Below are 23,156 nucleotides of genomic sequence, written 5' to 3'. Positions count from 1 at the left end.
TTACTAATTTTTTTTATATTTTATTAATTTTTGGAAAGATTAGACCAATAATTCATTAACAGTATGGAGTTAAAGGAAATATTTGTAAATTTATTTTTTTATTATCTCTCTGTATTTATCAGTTATAAATGAAAGGACAATCTTTCGGATTCTTGACTCAAAAGTATAGTTTGTTTTTTTTTTTATTTATTTATATATATATATTTCCTCTTTGAAACAAGCAAAAAAAAAAAAAAAAAAAAAAAAAGAAAAAAAAAATCTTATAAAGCGGACAATAATTATTTAGATTAAATGATATCTTTTCTTTAGAATGGGTCCAATAAATTTATTTATTTTTTTTTTTTTCAGCAGTTTCTTTCATTCTTAAATTACCCGGTATGTAGACATTTGCTTAGTTAATATAAGTCCCACTCTGATTTACAAACAATGTTACATTAAAAAGAGTAAAGGCTTATATATATATAGATGTACAAAAATGACAAGAGATAATGGAATAATAATAGTAAAAGAAACTAATTTAATCTCATTTTTAGTTTTTTAAAAATAATATAAACACAAAAATAATAGTTTTACATACGTACTTATAGTTATTGTGTTTTTTAATCGAATAAACCAAAACCCATGTCATCATCGGATTCTTCTTCGGCAGCTTCAGCTTCTTCACCAGCAGCTTCTTCAGCGCCAGCAGCTTCACCAGCACCGGCAGAAGGAGCAGCTGAGCCAACAGCACCAGCAGCAGTAAAACCAGATAATAACTCTTTCAAGTCTTTACCTTCCAAAGTCTTGGCAAATAAATCAGCCCAGATCTATTTACAAATTAGTATTTGAATATCTAAAAGAAATTTTTTTTTTTAATTCATCTAATATTCCTAGCTGGTTGTCAAATCAGAGCTACAAATATAGAGTTTAAAACTCTACATTAATTAAAAATAATAAAGCCCCACCAACATAGTTTTAATTAAAAAATTTGAAAATAAAAAAAAAAAAAAAATATCTTGATTTTAAAATTTATTGTTAGTAAAAAGCAATACTTTGTAAATTTTTTTTTTCTAAAAAAAAAAATAAAGATACGTTGAAAAGTTAATATACTTTATGGAAAAGAAAGGAAAAGAAATAAAAAAAAAAAAAAAAAAAAGGAATCGAATAAATGTAGTTTCTGACTTTGGATGATAACTATCCATTAATGTAGTTTGTTGCAATTCTTTCCTTAATAGTTCTAGTAATTTAAGTAATATACTTTCAAATCTAATACAACAACTCATCACAACATTCCATTCAGAAGCCCCTCTGTTTTATAACTCATTTATAAGCACAGATTTATTCCAACTGTACAAAAAACAACATTAAATTTCCCCATCCCCCTATAATAGATACATCTTATTTAATAAACATTTTAGAACTTATAAATATTCTCTATCACATATGACATTTATAAAGTTTTCACCTCGTCCAGAAACGAATGAAATGTTTTATAAGTCACAACATTCCATATCCCAATATCTGCTTATATCACTTGCCACTTTATAGTTCTTCGATATTTACTGTATCATTGTTTCCTATAATTTTTTATTATTCGTCATGTTTATTTCTTAATTAAGATTCACGATATCTTTAAAAAAATTTAATTAATCAAAAATGAAAATTTTCTTGTAAAACGATCCTTTTTTTTTCCTTTTTTTTTTTTATTTTAACAGAGTATTGTCGATACTCCCTTTCCCAGCCATCTAATAATCCTTCTTATACATTAACTATGCATTCTTTATTCGACTATCACTTTATTAAGCTAGTTCCAGAAAAAAATATATATATAACAAATAAATTAACATACGCTATCAATATTGGCACCAGCAGCTTTAGTCAAAGTCAATAAATTTTCAGCGGTGATTGGCAATTCAGCATCAGCTAAAATTAAAGAGGCAAAAGAAATAATGGCGTCAGACATTGTTGGTTATTTATTTTATGTGTTTTTTCTGTATCTCTTGTTTTACAAAAATAAAATAAAAAAATTTCGCAGGTGATTTTGGTTAAAAGGATAAAAAAAGAGGTGGTGGATACAGCATATCATGAAAATAGCTAATGAATTGTAAATCAAAATTTCTGGTTGAAAATACACATTATCTAACTTCTTGATAAAGTTTCAAGCGAAAAGACTATAAACATTTTGACAGAATTTTACAAGATATAATTTCTGTTCAGCCAACGTTCCCAAATGGAAGGAAAAAAAAATAAAAAAAAAAGATATTGAGACTAGGCTAGACAAAAAACCAGAGGAAAATGGAGCTAGTAGGTAGTTGGGAAAAAGAAAAAAAAAAAAAAAAACTGAAAACCAGAAAAAATAATAAAAAGCCTATTACATTATTCTGTTTTTTTTTAATGTCTCCATAGGAAAAAATATTTAATCTTAGTATTTTATTATCTAAGGTATGGGTGCTAAATGTCACAAATTATTTTGAATTTTTTTTAATTCCACATAGTAAAAATGAAAAATTGTTGTTAATTTCAAATTAACAAAAAAAATTTAATTAAATAATGTACTCCGGAACCGAGAATCGAACTCGGGTCTATTCGGTGAGAGCGAACCGTGATAGCCACTACACTACACCGGATTACTTGTATGTGTTGTTATGAAGCAGATTTGTATTTATTGAAATTCACACATAATACACGGAATTGAATAATAATGGATTAAAGGACTCCGATATCATGGAACTTTCATAATTAGACAATGCTTTAAGAAACATTGGAAAAAGATAATAAACATGACAGGCGGAAGAGTGAAAATAAATTATATATATATATATAACGAAATGATTTGTTTAAGAATTAAATGGTAACCTGGAACATATAAATTATAGTTTAGATGACTAAATATATATATATAACAAGTAACGAAGTATAAAGTTAGTTTATTAACCCTTTTTAAGATACATTCTCTTAGATACATAATAATATTTGGCTTTAAACGTATTGAATACATAAGAAATAGATGTGTGTGATTAGATCAATACAGTTTTTATTTTATTTGCGACTAATTTAATTTTCGATAATCGTTTGTTTATATTAGATTGTATAATAATTTGGTTCAGAAAATAGTGCATAAATAAAAAAAAGTTAATTATAAATAACTAAAAGTAAATAATAATAGTGAAAGACGCTAATAGCAGCCCAAAACGCTATACAATAACTACTAACATTTCTGCCAAATCGTTGAATTAACATATCAACTTTAAAATCAATCCTAAGTTTCTCAAAGAAAATGCTTTCAAAACCATTCCTTTTTTTTTTTTTTTTTTTTTTTTTTTTTTTACAATGTCAATTTAATTTAGCTAATAAACTATGAAATACTAGTGTGACAAAAACAATAAAAAAAAAATGACTTTAAAAGTAAAAAAAAAAATCTAATAGTTAGCAACAATGTTTAAGATATCATAGATGTGTTTTCTATTGACAAAACAAGAGAATACAAATAGTTATTCTTCATTTTAGCGTGGACGCTGTAGTTTACATGACCACCAAAACAGTAAAAATGATATAAGATAACTTGCAACCCTTATTTAATTCAATAAATATACAGATGCCCGCTAAAAGTACAAAACTGAACTTATTGTTGCATACCTAGTATCCCACTTTTCATATTACATAACATAGATATTTTTGTTAATACAAAAGGAGAGCAAAAAAAAAAAAAAAAAAAAATGTATAGACGTTGTAAATTAAAATATAAAAAAAGGAATACTTAAATTAAACAAAATAAAATTCATTACATGTAATATTATCAATTACCACTAGGAATCATATCCAAGCTATTTTTTACTAGAAAAACCATCAATTTCCTTCTTTAATTTTTCGACTTTGTCTTCGTGACTTTTCAATTGTTCCTTCAACTTTTGTAACTCTTCTTTTTCCCTTTGGATAATAAAATAGTCTTCTTGTGCTCTTTCACGTTTAACAAAGTTATCAGAAGAACCATCTGTTCTGGTGGAACCAATGGAGCCAGCAGAACCACCTGTGCTGTATAATCTCACGGGAGTAGACAATTGTTTAGATAAAGTGCGGACAGAACGAGTTAGCATAGTAGACATTTGCGTATTTATATTTAAAAAAAATATTTTTCTTTAGATTTTTTTTTTTCTTCTTTTCGAATACAATCAGTAGAACCTTTTTTTTTAATTGTATTTAAGAATTAAGTCTCTTATAATAAATGTAGTTTAGAAAAAAAGATAAGATATCGTAAAGCATCTAAGAAAGAAAGAAATAAATCTTTACAAAATAATAAAACATTAATCTCAAGTACATGACAGACATATTATCAGACGACACATGAGAAAAAAAAAAGTTTAACAATTCAGAATTCAAAAACTAACAGTTGTAGTAAGACTTGGAAATATAACAAGTTAAGTAAGTTGCGATTATTTATATAGAGCAAAAACAAAAAACAAAAAAAAAAAATAACCAAATTATTAAAACTTTAAATTTAAACACGAATTTTTCTTTTAACCTATCAAAACAAGAATCAGACCGATGAAAGCATACTAACTGACAAACTCTGCAATATACCTAACAAGAAATCATTTTAAAGCATTATTATTATTATTATTTTTTTTTTTTTTTTTTTTTAAATATAGAATTTTAATATAGAAAAAAGGGGATAAGGGGGGAGAAAAAGAGAGGACAGCAAAAGGGAAAAAAAAAAAAAAAAAGAAAAACTAAAAAAGTTATACAGAAACCACTGCACCAAATAAAAACCCATTTGCTCTTCCCCACACCCTTAATAGATTTTTGATTGTATTCAAACCTCATGTGCCCTTAAATCCCACATATTATATCACCATAATATTAATATTCATTACTACTATGTCATATGAATTCGGGTAACGTATTACATTAAAAAAAAAAAAAAAAAAACTATTTTTACAAAATATTTTTTTGGTGCATTTTAATTGGTTCCAAAGCAAGTCTCTCACATCACACTTTATCATTTCGAACGAAAATACATACGAACTCCCTTCCTCCACGAAAACACAACATGGCAAAATTTATGAATCAAAAAAAAAATAGCCTCATTTAAATTGTCTGTTTTTCTTTTCACCTTTTCCAACCGAATTCCTATGCATAGCACCCTGGTCTAAAGGAGAAAGAGCCGTTCTAAAATTAATGAAGTATTTTCAAGAACAATATGCATTGAAAAATGGTCATAATGGCCCAGTGTTGGCAACCAAATTTATTCCTAACCAAAGGTTAGTTTCTGCGGGCATGGATTCGAAAATAAATATTTGGTCTTTGAGGAATACCAATGATACTTATGTAATCAGTGATTCTCAACTTCAGTACAGTCCAATAACTACAATTGATTTTAGTACACAGTACAATTGTTTACTGACAGGATCTTCCAGTGGTAAAATAACTTTAGTAGATCTAACGAAAGGACATAAAATATTTGATTATAAAGCACATGGTAGCAATGTAATTAATCAATTGCAGTCGAATAGCAATGATGGTTCAGTTTATTCTGTAGGCGATGATGGTAATTTAAAAGTCTGGGATATAAGGTGTTCTAATCCTTTAGTTAACCTTTTCCATACGGATTATCCCTTATTCACGTTAGATTCCACCAGTTATGGTAACAAAGACCATTACTATATTTATACCACAGGGTTAGATCCTACTATTTACATTTGGGATCTGCGAAATCAAAACTCAAATACCAATAAAATAAAGGGTAGTAAGCAAAAAAATTGTAATCCATTACAAAAACTCACCACTCCTACCCACAACACTAATGGTAGCACGACTTCAATAGCATTGTCCCCAGATAAATCTAAGCTTGTCACTTTTCATTTTGATAATACCTTAACAGTACGATCTGTTGAAAAAAACGGGACTATATCAACCAAGATTCCTGTGGATTACAATACTGATGTTAGTAATATGATAAATCATAAAAAATTATGCAAAAACCATAACCCAGGCAAATTTCTATCCAGAGTCAAATTCATAGATGATAATTTATTATTTGCAGCAGGTCATATTGTTGATCTAGCTGATGGAATTGATATAGTAGATGACGCAATTTACCTTGCAAACCATAATAACACCTTTATAGATGTCGATTTTATCTCTGATAGAGTAGCTTCAAGCTTTATAGATGGTAATTTGGAATTATACAGTTACAATAAATTCTAAAAGAAGAGTGAAAAAAACTATGTATGTTATTGTTTCTTATATATGAAAAATAAATAAAAATGGAATGAGTGAATAATGAGACTAATATACAACTACTGAAAATAAATAAAAAAAAAAAATAGCGTGATTAGGACCGGTTCATTCAGATAACTTCGATTTTTTGGCAGCTGGTTTAGAAATATCAATTTCATCTACATCATCGCTACTCTTCTTTTTAGACTTTATAACTGGCGTGGACACTTCAGCATGGTAATCCTTAATTATAGAATCAACGTCATCAATGTTCAAAGGTCTGATATCACCCAATTTTTTGATCTTAGCAGTGACTTCCTTACATTGAGCGTCAGTTAAATGTAAGTTTAGTTGATCAACTCTACTCTTAATAGCATTCCAACCAGTCAACCTGTTAGCAAAGTGGATATATCTGGTCATACCAAAATCACTTGGGTTTAGAATTTCATATGTAGATGGATTGGCCAATATAGCCTTGGCGTGAATACCAGCTTTGTGAGTGAATGCACAGAACCCAGTAATTGGGTTATTGAATGGAATATTGACTTCGACTGCTTCAGCAACTAAGGTTTCTAAATCACGTAATTTATGTAATTTATATTTAGACTTGACATAATCTGGTGCTGCAACAATCATCCTAGCCATCAAACCACCCAATGGGGTAATACCGTTTCTTTCACCGATACCCAAGACAGAAACATCGATCAATCTAGCACCACCTTCTAAAGCAGTATAGGCGTTAGCAATGGCACAACCTGTATCGTTGTGGAAATGACATTCAATATCACAAGAAACTACACTTTTCAAAGTTCTGACCAATTCATAAACTTGTCTTGGGTTAGCACAACCAACAGTATCAGCAATACCAATTCTGTTAACACCAATTTTATCAACAGTCTTGTAAATGTTTAATAGATCCACCAAATCTGATCTGAAAGAATCTTCTGAAGAAAAACGAATTTCCAAACCCTTGGATTTGACAAATTCAATAACTTCAATAGCGGCCTTGGAGATATAATTCATATCCTTACCGTGAGAATATTGTCTTAAAAATTTCGAGGTACCAATAACAACATCAACACCATCAACACCGGTTTCAACAGCAACTCTAGCATCATCCATGTGACAACGGATATGTGTTAAGATCTTAGCTTTTAAGCCCAATTTGCAAATAGCTTCACAATCCTTTTTACTTTGTTCAGAAGCAACAGGAGAAGTCAATTCAATGTAATCAACACCAAAGTCATCTAGAGCCTTGGCAATTTCAATTTTCTTTTCAGTGGTGAAAAAGGCGTTGGCAAATTGTTCACCTTCTCTTAAAGTGGATTCGATCAATTGGAAGTTTTGGACATTGGACAAAAAATCACTTGGGTTTGGGCCATAAGGATTGACTTGAACTTTTGGAGTGGATTCGGTAACTTCTTGGAAATCGGACATTTCGTTTTCTGGTTCGCTTTATTTATTGTTAAACTTTTTTTTTTTTTTTTTTTTTTGTTTTTCTTTTTCCTTTCCTTTTCCTTTTTCTTTTAATGAAGAGACAAAAAAGTAGTATACTTATATAATTTATTTGATAAAATCAATATTCTTATTGTTTTTGGATATTTTTATTTTTTTTTCTTATAAAAAGTTTAGAGAAAAATAATATAGAATTTCTAATAGAGAAAGAAAAGAAAAAAATTGCTAGAATAGAAAATAATTTATGATAACTAAAATTCATTGAAACTTCGCTTTATATACTCACTTAAAAAATTCAATAAAATTTTTTCCTCAAGAAAATTCGCTATATTTTTTTTAAAACTTTTTAGAGTCATTTTTTATTTTTAAAAATTGCTAAGGGAAAAAAATTTTTCACCACTATTTTCTTATCTTAAAAATTAATGTCATAAGGAGATTCTTGATAGTTTAAGAAAATACTGCACACAAACACGAAGTAAATAAATAAACGAGTAATTTTGAGCCTAACGACCAGCCACCAATTTTTGTTTTTAAAAAAATGAGTGACAAACGGACTCAGATTACTTATTAATAAAACTTGCAGAATAGATATTTCTTCTGGGTAAAATAAGCTGTTGCGCATAAAATGTTTTAAATTAATTGATCATTCAAAAATAAAAAATAAAAATAAAAAGTTTTTTTCCTTGTATAACGAGAACGTGAGTTGTACCGTAAGCAAACAAAAAATAAAAAGAAACTCCTTTATGGCCTTTTCTTAAGGAATATTCCACCCAAAAACTATAAATAAAAAATTGGGTGATGTATTAAGAGAAAGAAATAATTTATCACTGTAAGAATCAACATATGGAAAAAGGGCAAACAAATATTTATGTGGTAAAAAAATAAAAATAAAAAAAAAAAATTACGATAAGAAAAAGAAAATTAAAAAAAATCACAGAAAATAAAAGTATTTGTAATGAACGTACATATTATATTTCTGTTTACTAAAATAAAACAAAACAAAATAAAATAAAATAAAATAAAATAAAATAAAATAAAATAAAATAAAATAAAATAAAATAAAACAAAATTCATCATAATCATATCAGGCTAAATATTCATAGGTTTCCCCATCTTCCAATCTTTGAATGTATTCCTTGCTTATCAAATCTTCAATAGCGCGTTTAATCATTGAAACTTTAGGATGAAACCTTTCTTGCGCCATAACAATGCACTCATTGACTAAAGAACTGTGATGCAATTTACCATTTTTCTTTAGGATTCTTACTATACAACTTTCCAAGAATACTTGTCTTTCGCTGTCTAACTCAGCATTCGTTTCCTCAAGATCATCCTGTGTATCCGCCAAATTGCCCAGGTTATGATTTCCCTGCTGTTGCTGTTGCTGTTGCTGTTGTGATAACAAAACTGATGCAACATCGGATTTAATACCATTAGCAAAATTGATCTTAGATTTGGCAGCCTTATAGGGATGTGCCAATTCGAATTCTGTCCGTAAAGACGTTAAAGCACTGATTTGAGGTGGTGATTGCTGCAACAGCTTCAACTTGATAAACGGAACAATGTTATTAATAACCTCATTAATAGATAATTTTGTTTTTTTACAAATTTCTCCCATGGTTAAAACAGCTGTATCATTAAATTGTAAAAGTATAGCCATTTGAAACAAGGTAACGGTAAATATAAAAGGTGGCCTACCTTCTTTACCTATGTCTGCCTGAATTTCACCTCTACATAATGGCCATAACCATTTCAATATTCTTCCGTTATGCTTTGAAGCATACAGTTTTTCTAAACCTTTATATGTTGGAAGCAAGTCTTTAGGCAATTGAAAATCAACTTTAGTGTAAGGGAATGGCCACATGGTTTCTGCCAAAACAAATGGTTGAAATTCAGGGTACTTAGTTCTAGAATAATCTGGATCGACCTTTATAGCATTTTCAAATTCAACTTCCAACTGTTTAGATAACTTAATGTCTTGAAACATTTTGGTGATTTTACCCGTATATTCCATACTATTTTCGTTTTGCAACCTTTGAATGACATCTTCTTCAGCTACATCACTGATAGAGGTGCCATGAATCAATCTTTTAGCAAATAATCTTCTATAATGTTTTTCAAATGCATCCTTTTCGCTTAAAAACTTGAAAATGACCATAATATCGCTAATGCTCATGTCAGAAACCAAGCCTTGGTTTTTAGCAGACCTTTTCAATAATAAATCACTATATTTGGCCAACATTTCAGGTGTCTTTGATGTTTCAGAAGATGGTGTTCCCGGAGGATAAGCAAATTCATTAACATTGATAAACATCCTTGCGGCGTTATCCAAGCTTTTGATAAAGGAAACTTCACTATCAAAACAATTTTTGGCAATCGACAGAAAGGTATCATACACTTTGATTAAACATTTAATGTAGTCTTTAGGGGAAACATTACCATTTGTCTCATTGATTAAAGTGGAAACGGCAGTTTCCCCGAAACTCTTAACATAGCTTTCAAAAATTTGCGCTAATCTTGGCAATAAGTTTACTTCCCTCTTAAGTAATGTGTATAGCAATTTTATTGAGCTCTCATTTTGGGCATCCAAGAATAACACAAATGTTTTGTACAACTCTTCCTTATGTTCATCAATCAAAACTTTGTTCAAGATATTTGAGGATAGTTTTATTGTGTGCGGATCCAAGTAGCTGTTAACAACAAGCTCTTCGTATTTGATAATTCTCTCAACCTCATAAATATATTCATCGACAGTATGCTCTGATAAAAAGTTTTTACAATGCTCAGACCAAAACTCCTCAGTAACCTCTAAAAACCGTCCCTCAAAGGAATCTATATAACATTCCAAATTCAACTTTTTCAAATCGTGTTTATCAATGCCCATGGTAACAAATGATTCAATGCTACCATAAATCAAAGATTGATCGATAACTTGAAGATTTCTTTCCTTAGTAATCAAGTATAGAATTTCATCAATTAATAGGTCTTTGTTCTTTTCGAAAATTATCTGCTTCCAAATGAAAATACACAAATGATAGATATTAAAAATGTTTCTTTTTCCATCGCTTCTTTCCTTTTGAACCCAATATCTGTTCATATAATCAAAAGCATGATTTAGAAAATGAGCCCCAATCACAAATCTTTTCCAACGTCTAACATAAAATTGCAGGAAAGTTTCATTATCTCTTTTTTCTAAAGTGTTTAAATAAGACTCTAAGTGTGTTTCTAGTCTGAAATACAATTCACTACCAGATATGATGGATCTGCTTAGGGAGGGCATAGTATTTTGTTGCTGTGGCTGGTCGGTAGTGGAAAAACTTGATTTATCAACACAATAATTATAAATAGCGGTATAAATATCCATATAGGTGGTTGGTGATAAAATTGTACGTGTGTGATTATATCTTTGTTCTTCACGCATACGTTCTGTTTCCTTTAAAGATCTTGGGCCCAAAATTTTATTGACACCTGGCTCAATAAAATTCCAAGTAGCTTCTAAATCATTAGACTTTGGTAAACCGAGCTCTGACATTGTTTATTTCTTTTGTTTGTGAATATATATATGTGTATGTGTGTGTAAACGGAACAATAGTGGATTATAGTTTATTTTATTATTTTTCTATCCTTAAAACGTTAAGTTTATCCAAATGTGCATTGGCCTTTTTTTTTTTTTTTTTTTTTTTTTATTTTTTTTTTTTTTTCTCTTGTATTTTTTTTTTTTGTTATGAAAACTAGCAACCTGAGTATTCAAATATGGTAACTTATGACCCGTATTAAGTTAAATATTTTTTTTTTTTTAAAAATTTCTTTTGTGCTTTTTTTACTAAGATACTGAAATGAAAATTTATTATTAATTTTTTTTTTTTTTTTTATTGCGCTGAGTGGCAAAAAGACCAATGAAACATTTATAACTGCTGCGTGCATATTACCCGAATAAATGCAAATGTAAAAATAAAACTAAAATAAATAAAAAGTCTGGAATTAAATCGTTCTTGGTACAAATTAAAAAATAAATATTTCATAATTTTCTATGTATATGCCATGATAGTCCATGATACTATCATTGAAGAATAATAGTAATATGTAATGATATACGTGTAATATATAAGAATGCTGGATGACTAAATAAATAAATAAATAAATAAATAAAAAAAAAAAAAAAAAAAAAAAAGATTCTATCAACAAATAAAAAATTTAAAAGACCGTTTATTGTGGTGACATCAAAGCACGTCCTTAAGCAATTAATCAGGCTGCCCACTAACTCTACTCACTACTCTTACAATACTCAATGTAAAGGTAGATATCCAAAAAAATAATACAACGAAAAGAAATGAGGATAAGGCCTTTTGCTTCCTACATAAAAACCCAATCTTTGGCAAATCATCTTTTGTAGCTATTTCTTGCGAAGTTAAAGGATGACAAGCCCATCTGTGATCAAGCATTGTATTAAACGATAATGCCAAATTTGCACTTGAAAATATAATGAACAATAAATCCAGCAAAAGTAGCCTTAATTTGCCCAGGGGATCTCGCAAACCTAATGGTTGACCAGTAAATTCATCATATGCAATATATATAATATAAGCCAATGCAATTGTACTGACGCAAATAGTCATGATAGTACTTGGTTGTTGTGTTAAACGGAAATCTATACTTTCAATATCTGACCTAGAAATATCAAAGATCCTAACAGCCAAAGCTAGTGATACAACACAAAAAACTCCAATCGATAGTCTTAAACTTAACAAGAAATAACGGTTATCAAAAAGCAATCTCTTTAGATAGGGTCTTAGTTTTCTTTTTTTTCTAAAATTGAAGATCGGACGTCCACCATTCCTTTCCGAAAATTGTCTGTTTAAATATTCTTGTAGTTTTTCTTTATTTCCCACGGAGAACCTTTGACTAGATCTTTTCTTTTTGTCATTAGAATAATATAAATCCCTTATTTGATGAGCATAACTATTCCACTGTCTCCTTTCTTTATCATTTTTAAATTGATGTGTGGCTAGATCAGGGCCATTTAAAACTGCTTCTAATCTTTTCTTACCGCCCCATTCACCTTCCAAGTCTACAAAAACTTCGGACGCTAGTTTCTCCAAATTACATTCATTAGAAGACGACGAGCCTTTTGACAATGAAGAATAAGATAAGGATGATGATGATGGTTGCGACGTTGGTGCAACCCTCGTTGATTTTCTTGATACGGAAAAACCGCTGCTGCTGTTGTTTTTATGTTCTACGCCATTGTTGCTTTTCCTATTTTTATCTATTTTATAAGTGTCAAATGACTTTGCGCCTTTCTTATAATGAACTTTCTTATCATAGGAATAAGAAGTATTGGAACCTATTTTAGAAGTGAAAACAACCCAGGCATTATTATTATTTGAGACTAAAAATGGGTCTTTGAGCTTTATTCTTGGATCTATTCTATTCAACATATCGGCATCCGATATCCTTTGTGGGTTTTTAAGTTGAAGTTTATTAAAATTTGCCTCAAGTGCAAAGGGTGGTATGGTACTGGGCGCTAAACTATATGGATTCAAGCTTAATTCATTGTCTTTTTCGAATTGGTTGTAGTCTTCAAAACTTTTTCCAATGTTATTACTGTTTAGATTTGACAATGAATTTTTATTATTTTTGGTGGTCTGTGTATTAGCTATAAATGCCATATTATTAATGTTACCAACTGGGTTTTGACCACTATCATTGAAGGTCACTGAGTTACGTTTGTTTGTGTTTATCTGTTTGGTATTCTGCAAAGGATTTTGATAAGCCGATTTATTTCTGTTATCCTTATTGTTTGCAGCTACGGAAGATGTTATATTATCAGGTGTTAAATTGGCACTTGTTATGCTAGTAATATCGTTGTTTGTTATTGAGGACCTTAGTAGTTTTGCTGCTGAATCGCTAGAATTGTTAGAATGTACATCTTGTATTGGTTCATTTGGATATTGGCTATAATCTAGTGATATCATTGTTATTATTTTCTTCGAAGGTTTCTTGAATTGAATCTTGTTTTTTTCTTCTTATTTTTATTTATACACATCTATATGCACATCTATGTGTAACTGTATAGGCGTTCAAGAAAAAAAAAAAGGAAAAAAGGTAATAATGCTAAATGTAAGTTATGAGACAATAAAGTCGGATATTAACACTTTTTAAGTACTTGAAAAGTTACACTTGTTTTTTTTATTGAATCTTTTTTGTACTGATTGAAAATAGCAGCTATTTGTTATATGTAAGTGTTTAAATGGATACGTTTTCCATTTTTGTGATCGGTTCAGCTCAAAGAAAAAAATTAAAAATTTCACGCACAAAAAAAAAAAAAAAAAAAAAAAGCAAAATTGGTTAATTAACTTATGTTTTTTTTTCTATTATATTTCTGACATAAATTCAAAAAAGACGTGCAAAAAGAAATAAATATATTACGTAGATGAATTTATTTTACATGGGATAAAGATAGAGATCGCCTTAATTATAAAATATACGATAACTATTACAAACTATTATATTACATCAATTAATTAAATAAATAAAATAAGAAAATAAAAAAAAAGGCTGACTCTGACTGGACCGGACCATTGAGGGGAAAAGCGGCGGAAAAGAAAGAAGGGGGGGAGGGGTGTATATATGTCTATATGTGTGAGTGATTAATTCTGTGTTTCCTTTTTTTTTTTTTTTTTTTTTTCTTTTGAATAATTATTCCTCAATTTGTATTAGAAAGTAAAAAAAAAAAAAGAGAAAATTAAGAGAGAGGTACATAAATAGGATATGTCCCACATCAGATCACTCAAAAACCAATTATCGTTAAGAATCAATTCATTCTCTTCTAAATCTAGCCAAAATACTCTAACGTCAAAGAATAAAACTCATCTGCTTATATCAAAAGGCGGCAACTATTCTACTATATATTCTAATACCACAAGAAAAGTACGGGCAGATACGAAAATCAATTCCTCCACCATTGTTAGTAGCAACCCCAACCCTAACAACAACCCCAACAACAACACCATCAGTGATATTAACAACAATAGCATAAAAAAATATTTAAATGAACCAATTAAATTGATAGTTGTACCAATAAGTAAAGATAAGATATTTTTATATTATAAACATGCTGATTCATTTTTGAATATTAACTCCAAATTAATTAAATATGAAACAATACTTACAAAGAAGGCAACTAAATTTTGGAATAATATGGAGAAATCCTCTAAAAATATTAATAGAAAAATTGTTGGTACAGTCAACAGACTATTGAATCGGATCAATTGGACTGAAAATTCTTTAATTACTATACCTTCGGAAAGCTATATTTTAAAAAGGGTGTCATCCACTGAAAATAATATGAAAATTACGTTACAAGAATATCTAAGATTGAAAAAACAAAGCACATCGGCCAATGTTGCCACCACAACAGAATTAAAGTTGAATCCCATTAAAGTTTATTATCCTGGTAGTCTAATTACACCCAAACAAATCGTTAAAGATTGTAATGAATTGTGGAAAGATGGGTTAAAACAACATCAAAAAAATATAATAACTTGCTTAATAACTTTGCCGTTAACTTTGCCCCTAGCTATACTTCCAATTATACCAAACATTCCTGGCTTTTATTTACTATATAGGCTTTACTGTAATGTGAAAGCTTATCTAGGTGCCAAACATTTGAAGACAATGTGCAATGAACAGAATGGTTTTAGATTCAAATTTGTTGATCTAAAAGAATACTCGGCTATTTTCAATGAATCAGAACATTTACAAAAAAAAAATTTTAAATTATTGGATGAAGAAACTTTGGCCAGGATTGTTGATAAATTGGAAGTCCAAGAAATTAAAGGGCAATTGACAAAAGCAATTAGACAGGAAAAGTCTCTTAAAGAAAATAATACCGAGACCAAAAAAAAAAAAACAAAATAAAATCGATTATGACATAGAATCCGTACATCCAATATATGTTGCTTTTCATTTTTTTTTAAACAATTTAATTGATACAACAAAAATGTTTTTATTGCAAGTTGGTGAGCTGAAAAAAAAAAAAAAAAAAAAAAAAAAAAGAGAGAGCCCAAATTACCTTGAATTATTAACTTGACTAATATTTTTTTTTAATAACAAGGAAGAGAGTTTAACATAAGTAATGTGGTAACTCAAATTATTATTTGCTCTTGTACTTTTTACGTTAATTTTTAATATATTATGTGTGATATATATTTATTTTTTTTTTTTTTTTTTTTTTAGACATAAAATATTCTTTTTTCTCCTCCCTTTCACTTCGCCTTCTTTAACTTGTGTAGATGAAAAAGAAAAATGAATTTAAACAGGAATGAAAATACATTATTAGCCTGCGAATCAGGTTTTTTCCCTTTATACGGTTTCCTTTGTTAGGCTTGAAAAGGGAAAAGGGAATTTATTGTAGTAAGAAATAAAAATTGTATATTTTGTTTTGGCAGAAAGAAAATCTTTTTAATTCTCTTTTCAAATGCAGAAGTAAAAACGAAAAAAAAAAAAAAGCCCCGCTACAGTAAAGTTTTTTTTTTATGTACAAAAAAATGATTTTACCCGAACACATAAATAATTTTTTTAGCACTGGTCTACAATTCTTTCTTAGTTATTTACAAATAGATATGCTTTGTATTATTCTTTTTCAAGGGAATACTTTTCGTTGAAGGCCAACAAAATAAAGAAAATTTAGCAATTTTTTTTTTTTTTTTTTTTTTTTGTTTTCCTTTTTTTCTCACGTTTTTAAATAAACTTACAATATTATTTAAGAAGCTGACACATCAATGACTTTTGTAATTTTATTATCATTTTCTCTTCCTTTTTCGTAAGTCTTGTGAATGTATATTTTTCCTCTTCATACATCTTCTTAAGTTTTTATTTGAAGGTTGCAAGTTATAAAATAAAAAAAAACCACAAACACTTATTTACACACAATGAGAGCTAAGTGGAGAAAGAAGAGAGTTAGAAGATTAAAGAGAAAGAGACGGAAGGTCAGAGCTAGATCCAAATGAGCAGGTTTTTAAATTAATGATGCTTTCTATTGATTGATTTGTTTTTCTTTATAACCGCTTATACCAAAGGATCCTTTTTTTTTTTTTTTTTTTTTTGAAATAATGTTGCTGTTTTTATATTTTTAAGAGTTACTATTTGCTTTTTTATCTGCTGAATTGTGAAAAAAAAAAAAAAATTAAAAATTTTTTATATGGTTTAATGAAGAAATAAGTTCACGTTATACACGAAAGATTATAACCATGCTTTTATGTAGTTGATAAATGTTTTTTATATTAGACATTTCACTTTATATGTGTTTTAGGTAGAAAACTGATATATAACTTTTAAATATAATGTTGCGTATGCTTTTTAAAGAGAAAATATTCTTATCCGGCCTTGTTTAAACGGGGTCTTTTGCTTGAAGATAAAATGCTGAGTGATAAAATGCTGAGTAATCGCTATTTCACTTAGTCTGGAATTGGTTGTAAATTGATATTTTTTAGATTATGTTTTCATTTATTTTCTTATTTTTTCTCTGATCTAATGATATAATATATATAAAAAGGGTACATAATTAAAATAAAAAGTCACAATTAAAAAAACAAAACACCAGCTACTAATTATACTACATCTATCCAATCCCTCAGTCGGTAGACTCGGCAAATCTATCTTGAATTTGGTTAAATAATTTCTCAAATTCAGCATGAACTTCATCATGACCCTTACTTGGTTCGTAAAACTTGGAGGACGAAACAGCATGCTTAACATCTGCGGTAGCTTCGGACAACTTACCCCAATTAGCACCATTAGCGACACTCTTTTGAGCTTCGTCATAATAGGAGATAAAAGCCTTCATCATATCAAAAGTCTTCCAAATTGGACAAAAGGCATCGTATGTAGAATACCCATTTTGTTGCAAGAAATCTTCCTTAATCAAAGTAGAAACATCTAAGGTAATCTTATCACTGTCAGATAAAGCTGACTTACCAACTAATTGAACAACTTGTTCTAATTCTTCTGCATTGGATAGAATTTCTCTCATACGGTCTCTCAAGGTTGGGAACTCTGGATAATTCTTGTCATAATATTTATTCAAAACAGTGGTGTACTTGGAATAAGAAACAGAAGTATTAATAGAAGGGAAATGTTTTCTTTGAGCTAATTTCTTATCTAACCCCCAAAACACTTGAGTGATACCCAAGGTGGCTGTGGTAACTGGATCAGAGAAATCACCACCTGCTGGGGAGACAGCTGCAACAATAGAAACGGAACCAATACGATTTGGAGAACCCAATGCAATAGCTTTACCAGCTCTCTCATAAAACGAGGCTAATTTAGCACCCAAATAAGCTGGGAAACCTTGATCAGCAGGCATTTCACCCAAACGACCAGAAATTTCTCTCAAAGCTTCAGCCCATCTAGAGGAAGAGTCAGCAATCATGGAAACATTTTTACCTTGATCTCTGAAGTACTCAGCCAAGGTAATACCCGTATAAATAGAAGCTTCTCTAGCAGCAACCGGCATATTTGAAGTATTAGCAACCAAGGTTGTACGTTTCATAATCGGTTCTTTTCTCCCATTAATTTCAGTGAAAAGCTCAGGAAATTCCATTAAAACTTCAGCCATTTCATTACCTCTTTCACCACAGTTGTGGACAACTACTTGGTTAGCCAACATAAATTGATGATCAGAGTCAACTGGTAAGGTTATGCCATAAAATTCATCTTCCTCCAATTTTTCCAAGTTGAAATAGAATTTCTTTGGTTCACGAACAACTGGTGCTGAAGAAGCAGCCCTGAAGTTTTTACTAGAATGACAGTTAGATAAAACAGAAAGTAGAACGTCATTACCTGATAAAGACATAGCATATGATTTTTTGTTGCTAGAGACATTCTTAGCAGCTTTGGCTGCTTCCACTTTAACGGTAACATCCAAACCTAAAGAACGAGCAACAGCAACAGAACCATCCAAAATATTACGTTGGGTAGTTTTAACAGTCGCAAAAGTTTGTCCTTTGGAACTAACAACCCCATCTGAGTCAATTAGACCAGCCAAAAACTTCTCACGAACAATAATTGGGGCAGAAACCAACATTTCAGGTACATGTTTAGCGCCATTTTTGAAAAATCCCAAATTAACAACAGCATCCCAAAAGGAATTTTTGGTTTCTAATTTCCCCTCAGCAACATTAGAATGTAAAACATCACTTCTAGACATAGAATTTTTGTTACAAGAATTGTTCAAGCCTAATATTTCTGCACACTCCCAAACATATTCCAATAAATTATCGTCCCTACTAGTGGCGGCATTGCCAGCTTTTTTGGGGGAACCATCACCAGCCCACAAACCAAGCAAATAAGCAGTGGCAAAAATACCTGCTTTGGTATTCAAACAAGCATGGCCTAAACCAGACAAAGAATCGTAAAAGGATAAACTTTCGTACAAGACCGGAGCAAAAACCTGATAAGTAATATCACGAACATGTGCGTCTAACAATTCAACATCTCTGACTTCAATAGTCCATTCAAAGGCACCAGAATTTTCGTAAGGAGCAATAATTTCTTTGGCCTTAGAGTCTCCTTCAGTAAATGGATAGCTCTCTGAAACCTCTTTGGCAATTTTAATCAATCTACCATCAGAGGTTATCTCCTCAACAAGATCATAGTAAAAAGCTTTGTAATATTTAACACCATCAACAGTGTCAACGGATATTCCTGCTTTTCTTGGGGTTCCAACGACTAATTGATGGTCGGAATTACAGGTAAATTCAAATAAATGCAAAGATTCACTATTAGAGGAAGCTTTGGTGTGGGTGTTAGATTTAAGATTTTGAGAAACTTTATACATAGTATCAACGCCTCTTGGCAAAGCAATAACACTACGTGGTAAACCGTCTTTACCCATGACTTCTTCCCCAACTTTAACCTCTTCAACGCTTTTAGCGGTGGCATCAGCCATCAAAACTTTAGTGCCTTTAGCAAAACAACCGACATAAATAATAGCATCAGAATTGGAGTATTTGGACAAGGATTGAGAAATAACTGTTTTACCACAACCAAAGGCACCTGGAATACAGGTAGTACCACCTTGAACACATGGGAATAAAGAATCCAAGACTCTTTGTCCGGTCAACAATGGATAATCAGCTGACAATTTTTCAGTCACTGGTCTTGGAACACGAACAGGCCAGGTGTGATACATAGAATAATCATATTTCTTACCGTCAAATTCAATTTCTAAAATTTTTTCTTCGACTGAGTATTCACCTGGTTCAGCAATCCAAGTGATTGTACCTCTAGCTCTTGGTGGTAACAAAATCTTGTGGTCATCTAATAAAGAATTTTCAAAGATAGAACCAAATATATCACCACCGGAAATATGATCACCGACCTTGTAGGAGGCTGGTTTAAATTGCCATTTGATATCTCTACTCAAAGATGGTGCATCAACACCTCTTGGAATATAAATAGACTGAGACATCTCCTTAATAGCTTTCAATGGTCTCTGAATACCATCATAAATGGTTTCCATCAAACCAGGTCCTAATTCAACAGACAATGGTTTCCCTGTTCTCAAAACTGGATCACCAACGGTAACACCGGCAGTTTCTTCATAAACTTGGATAGTGGCTTTATCACCATCGATCCTAATAACTTCCCCGACTAAATTATCATGACCAACTTTGACTAACTCATACATAGCACATCCAATCATATTTTCAGCAACAACAACTGGACCTGATACAGAATAAATTTGACCGTATTCAGATTCATTGTGGTCTTCTAATGAAAGTCTTTTTATTTCTTTTCTAGCGTTTTCTAAAGCACCAGCCATTATAATTTATCTTTACTTGTTTATATATTTGGAATTACGATGTCGATAATAATAAATTTCAATGGGTTATGGTTAATCCAGTATATTATTATTTTCTGTTTGTTTTGCTTCCTTATTTTATTTTATTCTTTTTTTAATTTTTTTTTCCTTCTTTTCTTTTAGAGACTTAATTGAACAAGGTTAAATAAGAACTACCAAATGTTGAATATTAAGCATAGGGTAAATTACTGTTGCAAAGAAATTTAAGAGAATTAAAATTTGAATTTATAATTTTGCAACCAAAAAAAAAAAAAACAAAAAAAACAAAAAAAAAAATGATAAAAACAAGTTTTTAAATTAGCTCATAGAAAACTATGTAGCGATTGTTGAAAGAAAAGACACTGTACTGAATACTTTGTTTTATGTTTGCAGCCATTGTTCGGGTAATAATATTTGTTATTATTTTTTTTTTTTTTTTTCCTTTAAACAAATTATTTATGCATTTTAATTAAAAAAGTCATTTTTCAAAACTTATGATTCATTCTATGGATAAATTCACGATCAGCCAATTATTTCATAATTTATCATCTTTTCCTTTTTGCCTAACTCAAAAGATGAGCTAATAATACTAAGATAGTAAAAAAAAAAAAAAAAAAAAATGGAATGCTTACCCACGGACTTGCGTCTAGATTGTAGAACCTTCTTAATTTACACTAGCTCCAACCTTTTTTTTTTTTTTTTCTAATATATATTTATCATTGCATTATTGAGTTTTCTACTTGTTCCTTTGTTTTTATTTATCGTGAAAGAATCAAAATAAACCAAACTCAATCTAATGTGCGCATTCTCAATTTCAATTTGCAAGAGTGAACTCTTTATATTGGCAAACAGGCGAGATGTAATGAGTTGACTTGTACATTTTCTTAGTTGACAATTGATAAACCTTCTGCTTCTTCCATATGACTTTTATTTAATACGTTTACATATATGCTGTGGCATGTTTAACTGAGGTGATATTTTTTTTATCTATACATATTGCCATTTCCAATCCTATGAGAAAGAACATACATCTTCACCATCCGACACATATGATACATATATATATATATATTTAACGATAATTATTGAAAGTTAGAGTGTAAACACGCAGCTTTTAACGAAAATTAATAGTAGTTGTCTTCATACTTACAAGACAAAACCATCTTTAAATCTTTCCAAAAATGGAGCCAAAATGAGTTCCATTGATCCCTAAAATCATGCATACCAATGTTAGCATTATTGTCGGTATTGTTAATATTATTTTGTATTTCGCCATTGAAAACACCAGCAAGATTGCCGTTAATACTGTTCACTTTTTTTGTTGTTGTTATCGTGTGATTTTTAGAAGCAGTTAAATAGTAATTTGGTATTTTCAAAACTGTAATATTTTTCTCGTTACTATTACTATTTTTTAAAGTTTCATAATATTGTTTTTCTAGTTCTTTTAATTCTTGGCTATCAACCAATGCAGCACGTGGTGTACCACTAATATTTTTAATAGTATTACCGTTAGCATTGTTATTATTTGGGCTGTTACTATTGTTACTATTGGTTTTAGAACTAAAACTTTTATGATTATATATTGTGTTTTTAATTATGTCTAATAAGGAGCTTGTTGTTGTTGAAGTAGAATTTATCGTACTTGCGCTAGAAGTATCATCTTTAATTTTGGAACTATCCTTATGATAGGTGGTTTTATTGCTTCTTTCCGGATGTTCCTGAACTGGTAGTTTATCATCTTGGAAGGGATGTGTTCCATTTATCACAGCATATATCTGTGGCTGTGAAGACTGGGGTGGTTTCCACTTTATTAAGGCATCTTCCATTCTATTTATTAATTTATTGGTTACTGGGATTTTTCTCAAAGATTGTTTGTTTTTAACCAATTGCCGTATACTTTCACCTTCAGGTGTGTTTTCAATTATTATTGTACTATTTTGTTTTTCAGTGACTTTACTATCTGATGGTTCAAAAGTTGGAATTTGAATAGAAGCAAAGTTGGAGGAAATATAATGATTATTGTTATTATTTGTTTTTGTGGATAAGGTTTGTTTATTGTTATGATTATTATTTTTCTTTGTATTCAAGCGATTTTTCTTATACTTCAAAGTATTAACTGGTGAATTGGTGTTATTAAGCGTGGTTGTATCTTCATCCGTATAATAAAAAGGGATATTTGTAATAAAACTATCTTCAATTTCTTGATTTAAGTTTTTCGTAACCGTCGTATTTCCCTTTGATTCTATACCATTGATTCTAATTTCATTACCACTACCCTTACTACCACTAATAATATTTAGAGTCATTATTATTTTTGTATTGTCTCAGGATATATATATTTTTTTCCGTAGTTTTATACTTTAAAAATTAAATTTTAATAGGACTTAGATATATCATCTTGGTATATATGTTATATGTATAAAATATTATAAAGAGATTTTTAATAATAGTAGTAGTAATTACAATAAATTGTCAGTGACACAAAATATTTTTTTGATATATTTTCACAAGTGTCATTTTTTTCTTTCTTTTCAGTGAACAAAAGAAGGGGATAAATAAAGCTTAAAACCTGTAGCAAATTTTCAGAAGGATGGGGGAAAAAGCAGAAAAAGTCATTTTTTACGATTGAGGGAAGGAATTCTGTTTTTTTTTTTTTTTAATT

General features: G+C 29.8%; 9 protein-coding genes and 1 non-coding gene across 10 annotated transcripts; 2 read left to right on the top strand and 8 right to left on the bottom strand.

The window, feature by feature from the left end:
- Positions 1–599: 599 nt before the first annotated feature.
- Positions 600–1,942, bottom strand: RPP1B (ribosomal protein P1 beta; the record flags this gene model as incomplete). The annotated part of the gene is made up of 2 exons (XM_046078652.1): positions 600–806; positions 1,829–1,942. 2 exons carry the CDS (start codon positions 1,940–1,942, stop codon positions 600–602), a joined length of 321 nt encoding a protein of 106 aa, XP_045936637.1.
- Positions 1,943–2,534: 592 nt separating this feature from the next.
- On the bottom strand, positions 2,535–2,606 carry SCDLUD_000293. Its single transcript has one exon. It is a non-coding gene; the product is annotated as a tRNA-Glu (tRNA).
- Positions 2,607–3,803: 1,197 nt separating this feature from the next.
- On the bottom strand, positions 3,804–4,082 carry SCDLUD_000292 (uncharacterized protein; the record flags this gene model as incomplete). The annotated part of the gene is made up of 1 exon (XM_046078653.1): positions 3,804–4,082. One exon carries the CDS (start codon positions 4,080–4,082, stop codon positions 3,804–3,806), a length of 279 nt encoding a protein of 92 aa, XP_045936636.1.
- A 1,072-nt stretch (positions 4,083–5,154) lies between these two features.
- Positions 5,155–6,183, top strand: SCDLUD_000291 (WD40 repeat domain-containing protein; the record flags this gene model as incomplete). Its single annotated transcript, XM_046078654.1, has 1 exon — positions 5,155–6,183. The coding sequence occupies one exon, from the start codon at positions 5,155–5,157 to the stop codon at positions 6,181–6,183; it is 1,029 nt and encodes a 342-aa protein (XP_045936635.1).
- A 138-nt stretch (positions 6,184–6,321) lies between these two features.
- LYS21 (homocitrate synthase LYS21) lies at positions 6,322–7,632 on the bottom strand (the record flags this gene model as incomplete). Its single annotated transcript, XM_046078655.1, has 1 exon — positions 6,322–7,632. The coding sequence occupies one exon, from the start codon at positions 7,630–7,632 to the stop codon at positions 6,322–6,324; it is 1,311 nt and encodes a 436-aa protein (XP_045936634.1).
- A 1,102-nt stretch (positions 7,633–8,734) lies between these two features.
- On the bottom strand, positions 8,735–11,182 carry CDC53 (cullin CDC53; the record flags this gene model as incomplete). Its single annotated transcript, XM_046078656.1, has 1 exon — positions 8,735–11,182. One exon carries the CDS (start codon positions 11,180–11,182, stop codon positions 8,735–8,737), a length of 2,448 nt encoding a protein of 815 aa, XP_045936633.1.
- A 709-nt stretch (positions 11,183–11,891) lies between these two features.
- On the bottom strand, positions 11,892–13,625 carry SRF1 (phospholipase D regulator; the record flags this gene model as incomplete). Its single annotated transcript, XM_046078657.1, has 1 exon — positions 11,892–13,625. The coding sequence occupies one exon, from the start codon at positions 13,623–13,625 to the stop codon at positions 11,892–11,894; it is 1,734 nt and encodes a 577-aa protein (XP_045936632.1).
- A 796-nt stretch (positions 13,626–14,421) lies between these two features.
- On the top strand, positions 14,422–15,570 carry MRX19 (Mrx19p; the record flags this gene model as incomplete). The annotated part of the gene is made up of 1 exon (XM_046078658.1): positions 14,422–15,570. One exon carries the CDS (start codon positions 14,422–14,424, stop codon positions 15,568–15,570), a length of 1,149 nt encoding a protein of 382 aa, XP_045936631.1.
- Positions 15,571–17,284: 1,714 nt separating this feature from the next.
- On the bottom strand, positions 17,285–20,476 carry VMA1 (H(+)-transporting V1 sector ATPase subunit A; the record flags this gene model as incomplete). Its single annotated transcript, XM_046078659.1, has 1 exon — positions 17,285–20,476. The coding sequence occupies one exon, from the start codon at positions 20,474–20,476 to the stop codon at positions 17,285–17,287; it is 3,192 nt and encodes a 1,063-aa protein (XP_045936630.1).
- A 1,142-nt stretch (positions 20,477–21,618) lies between these two features.
- Positions 21,619–22,800, bottom strand: SCDLUD_000285 (uncharacterized protein; the record flags this gene model as incomplete). Its single annotated transcript, XM_046078660.1, has 1 exon — positions 21,619–22,800. The coding sequence occupies one exon, from the start codon at positions 22,798–22,800 to the stop codon at positions 21,619–21,621; it is 1,182 nt and encodes a 393-aa protein (XP_045936629.1).
- Between the last annotated feature and the right edge of the window lie 356 nt (positions 22,801–23,156).

The sequence above is a fragment of the Saccharomycodes ludwigii genome, chromosome I, assembly GCF_020623625.1.
Source record: "Saccharomycodes ludwigii strain NBRC 1722 chromosome I, whole genome shotgun sequence".
Taxonomy (NCBI): domain Eukaryota; kingdom Fungi; phylum Ascomycota; class Saccharomycetes; order Saccharomycodales; family Saccharomycodaceae; genus Saccharomycodes; species Saccharomycodes ludwigii.
This window is presented reverse-complemented; position numbering and strand designations above follow the sequence as displayed.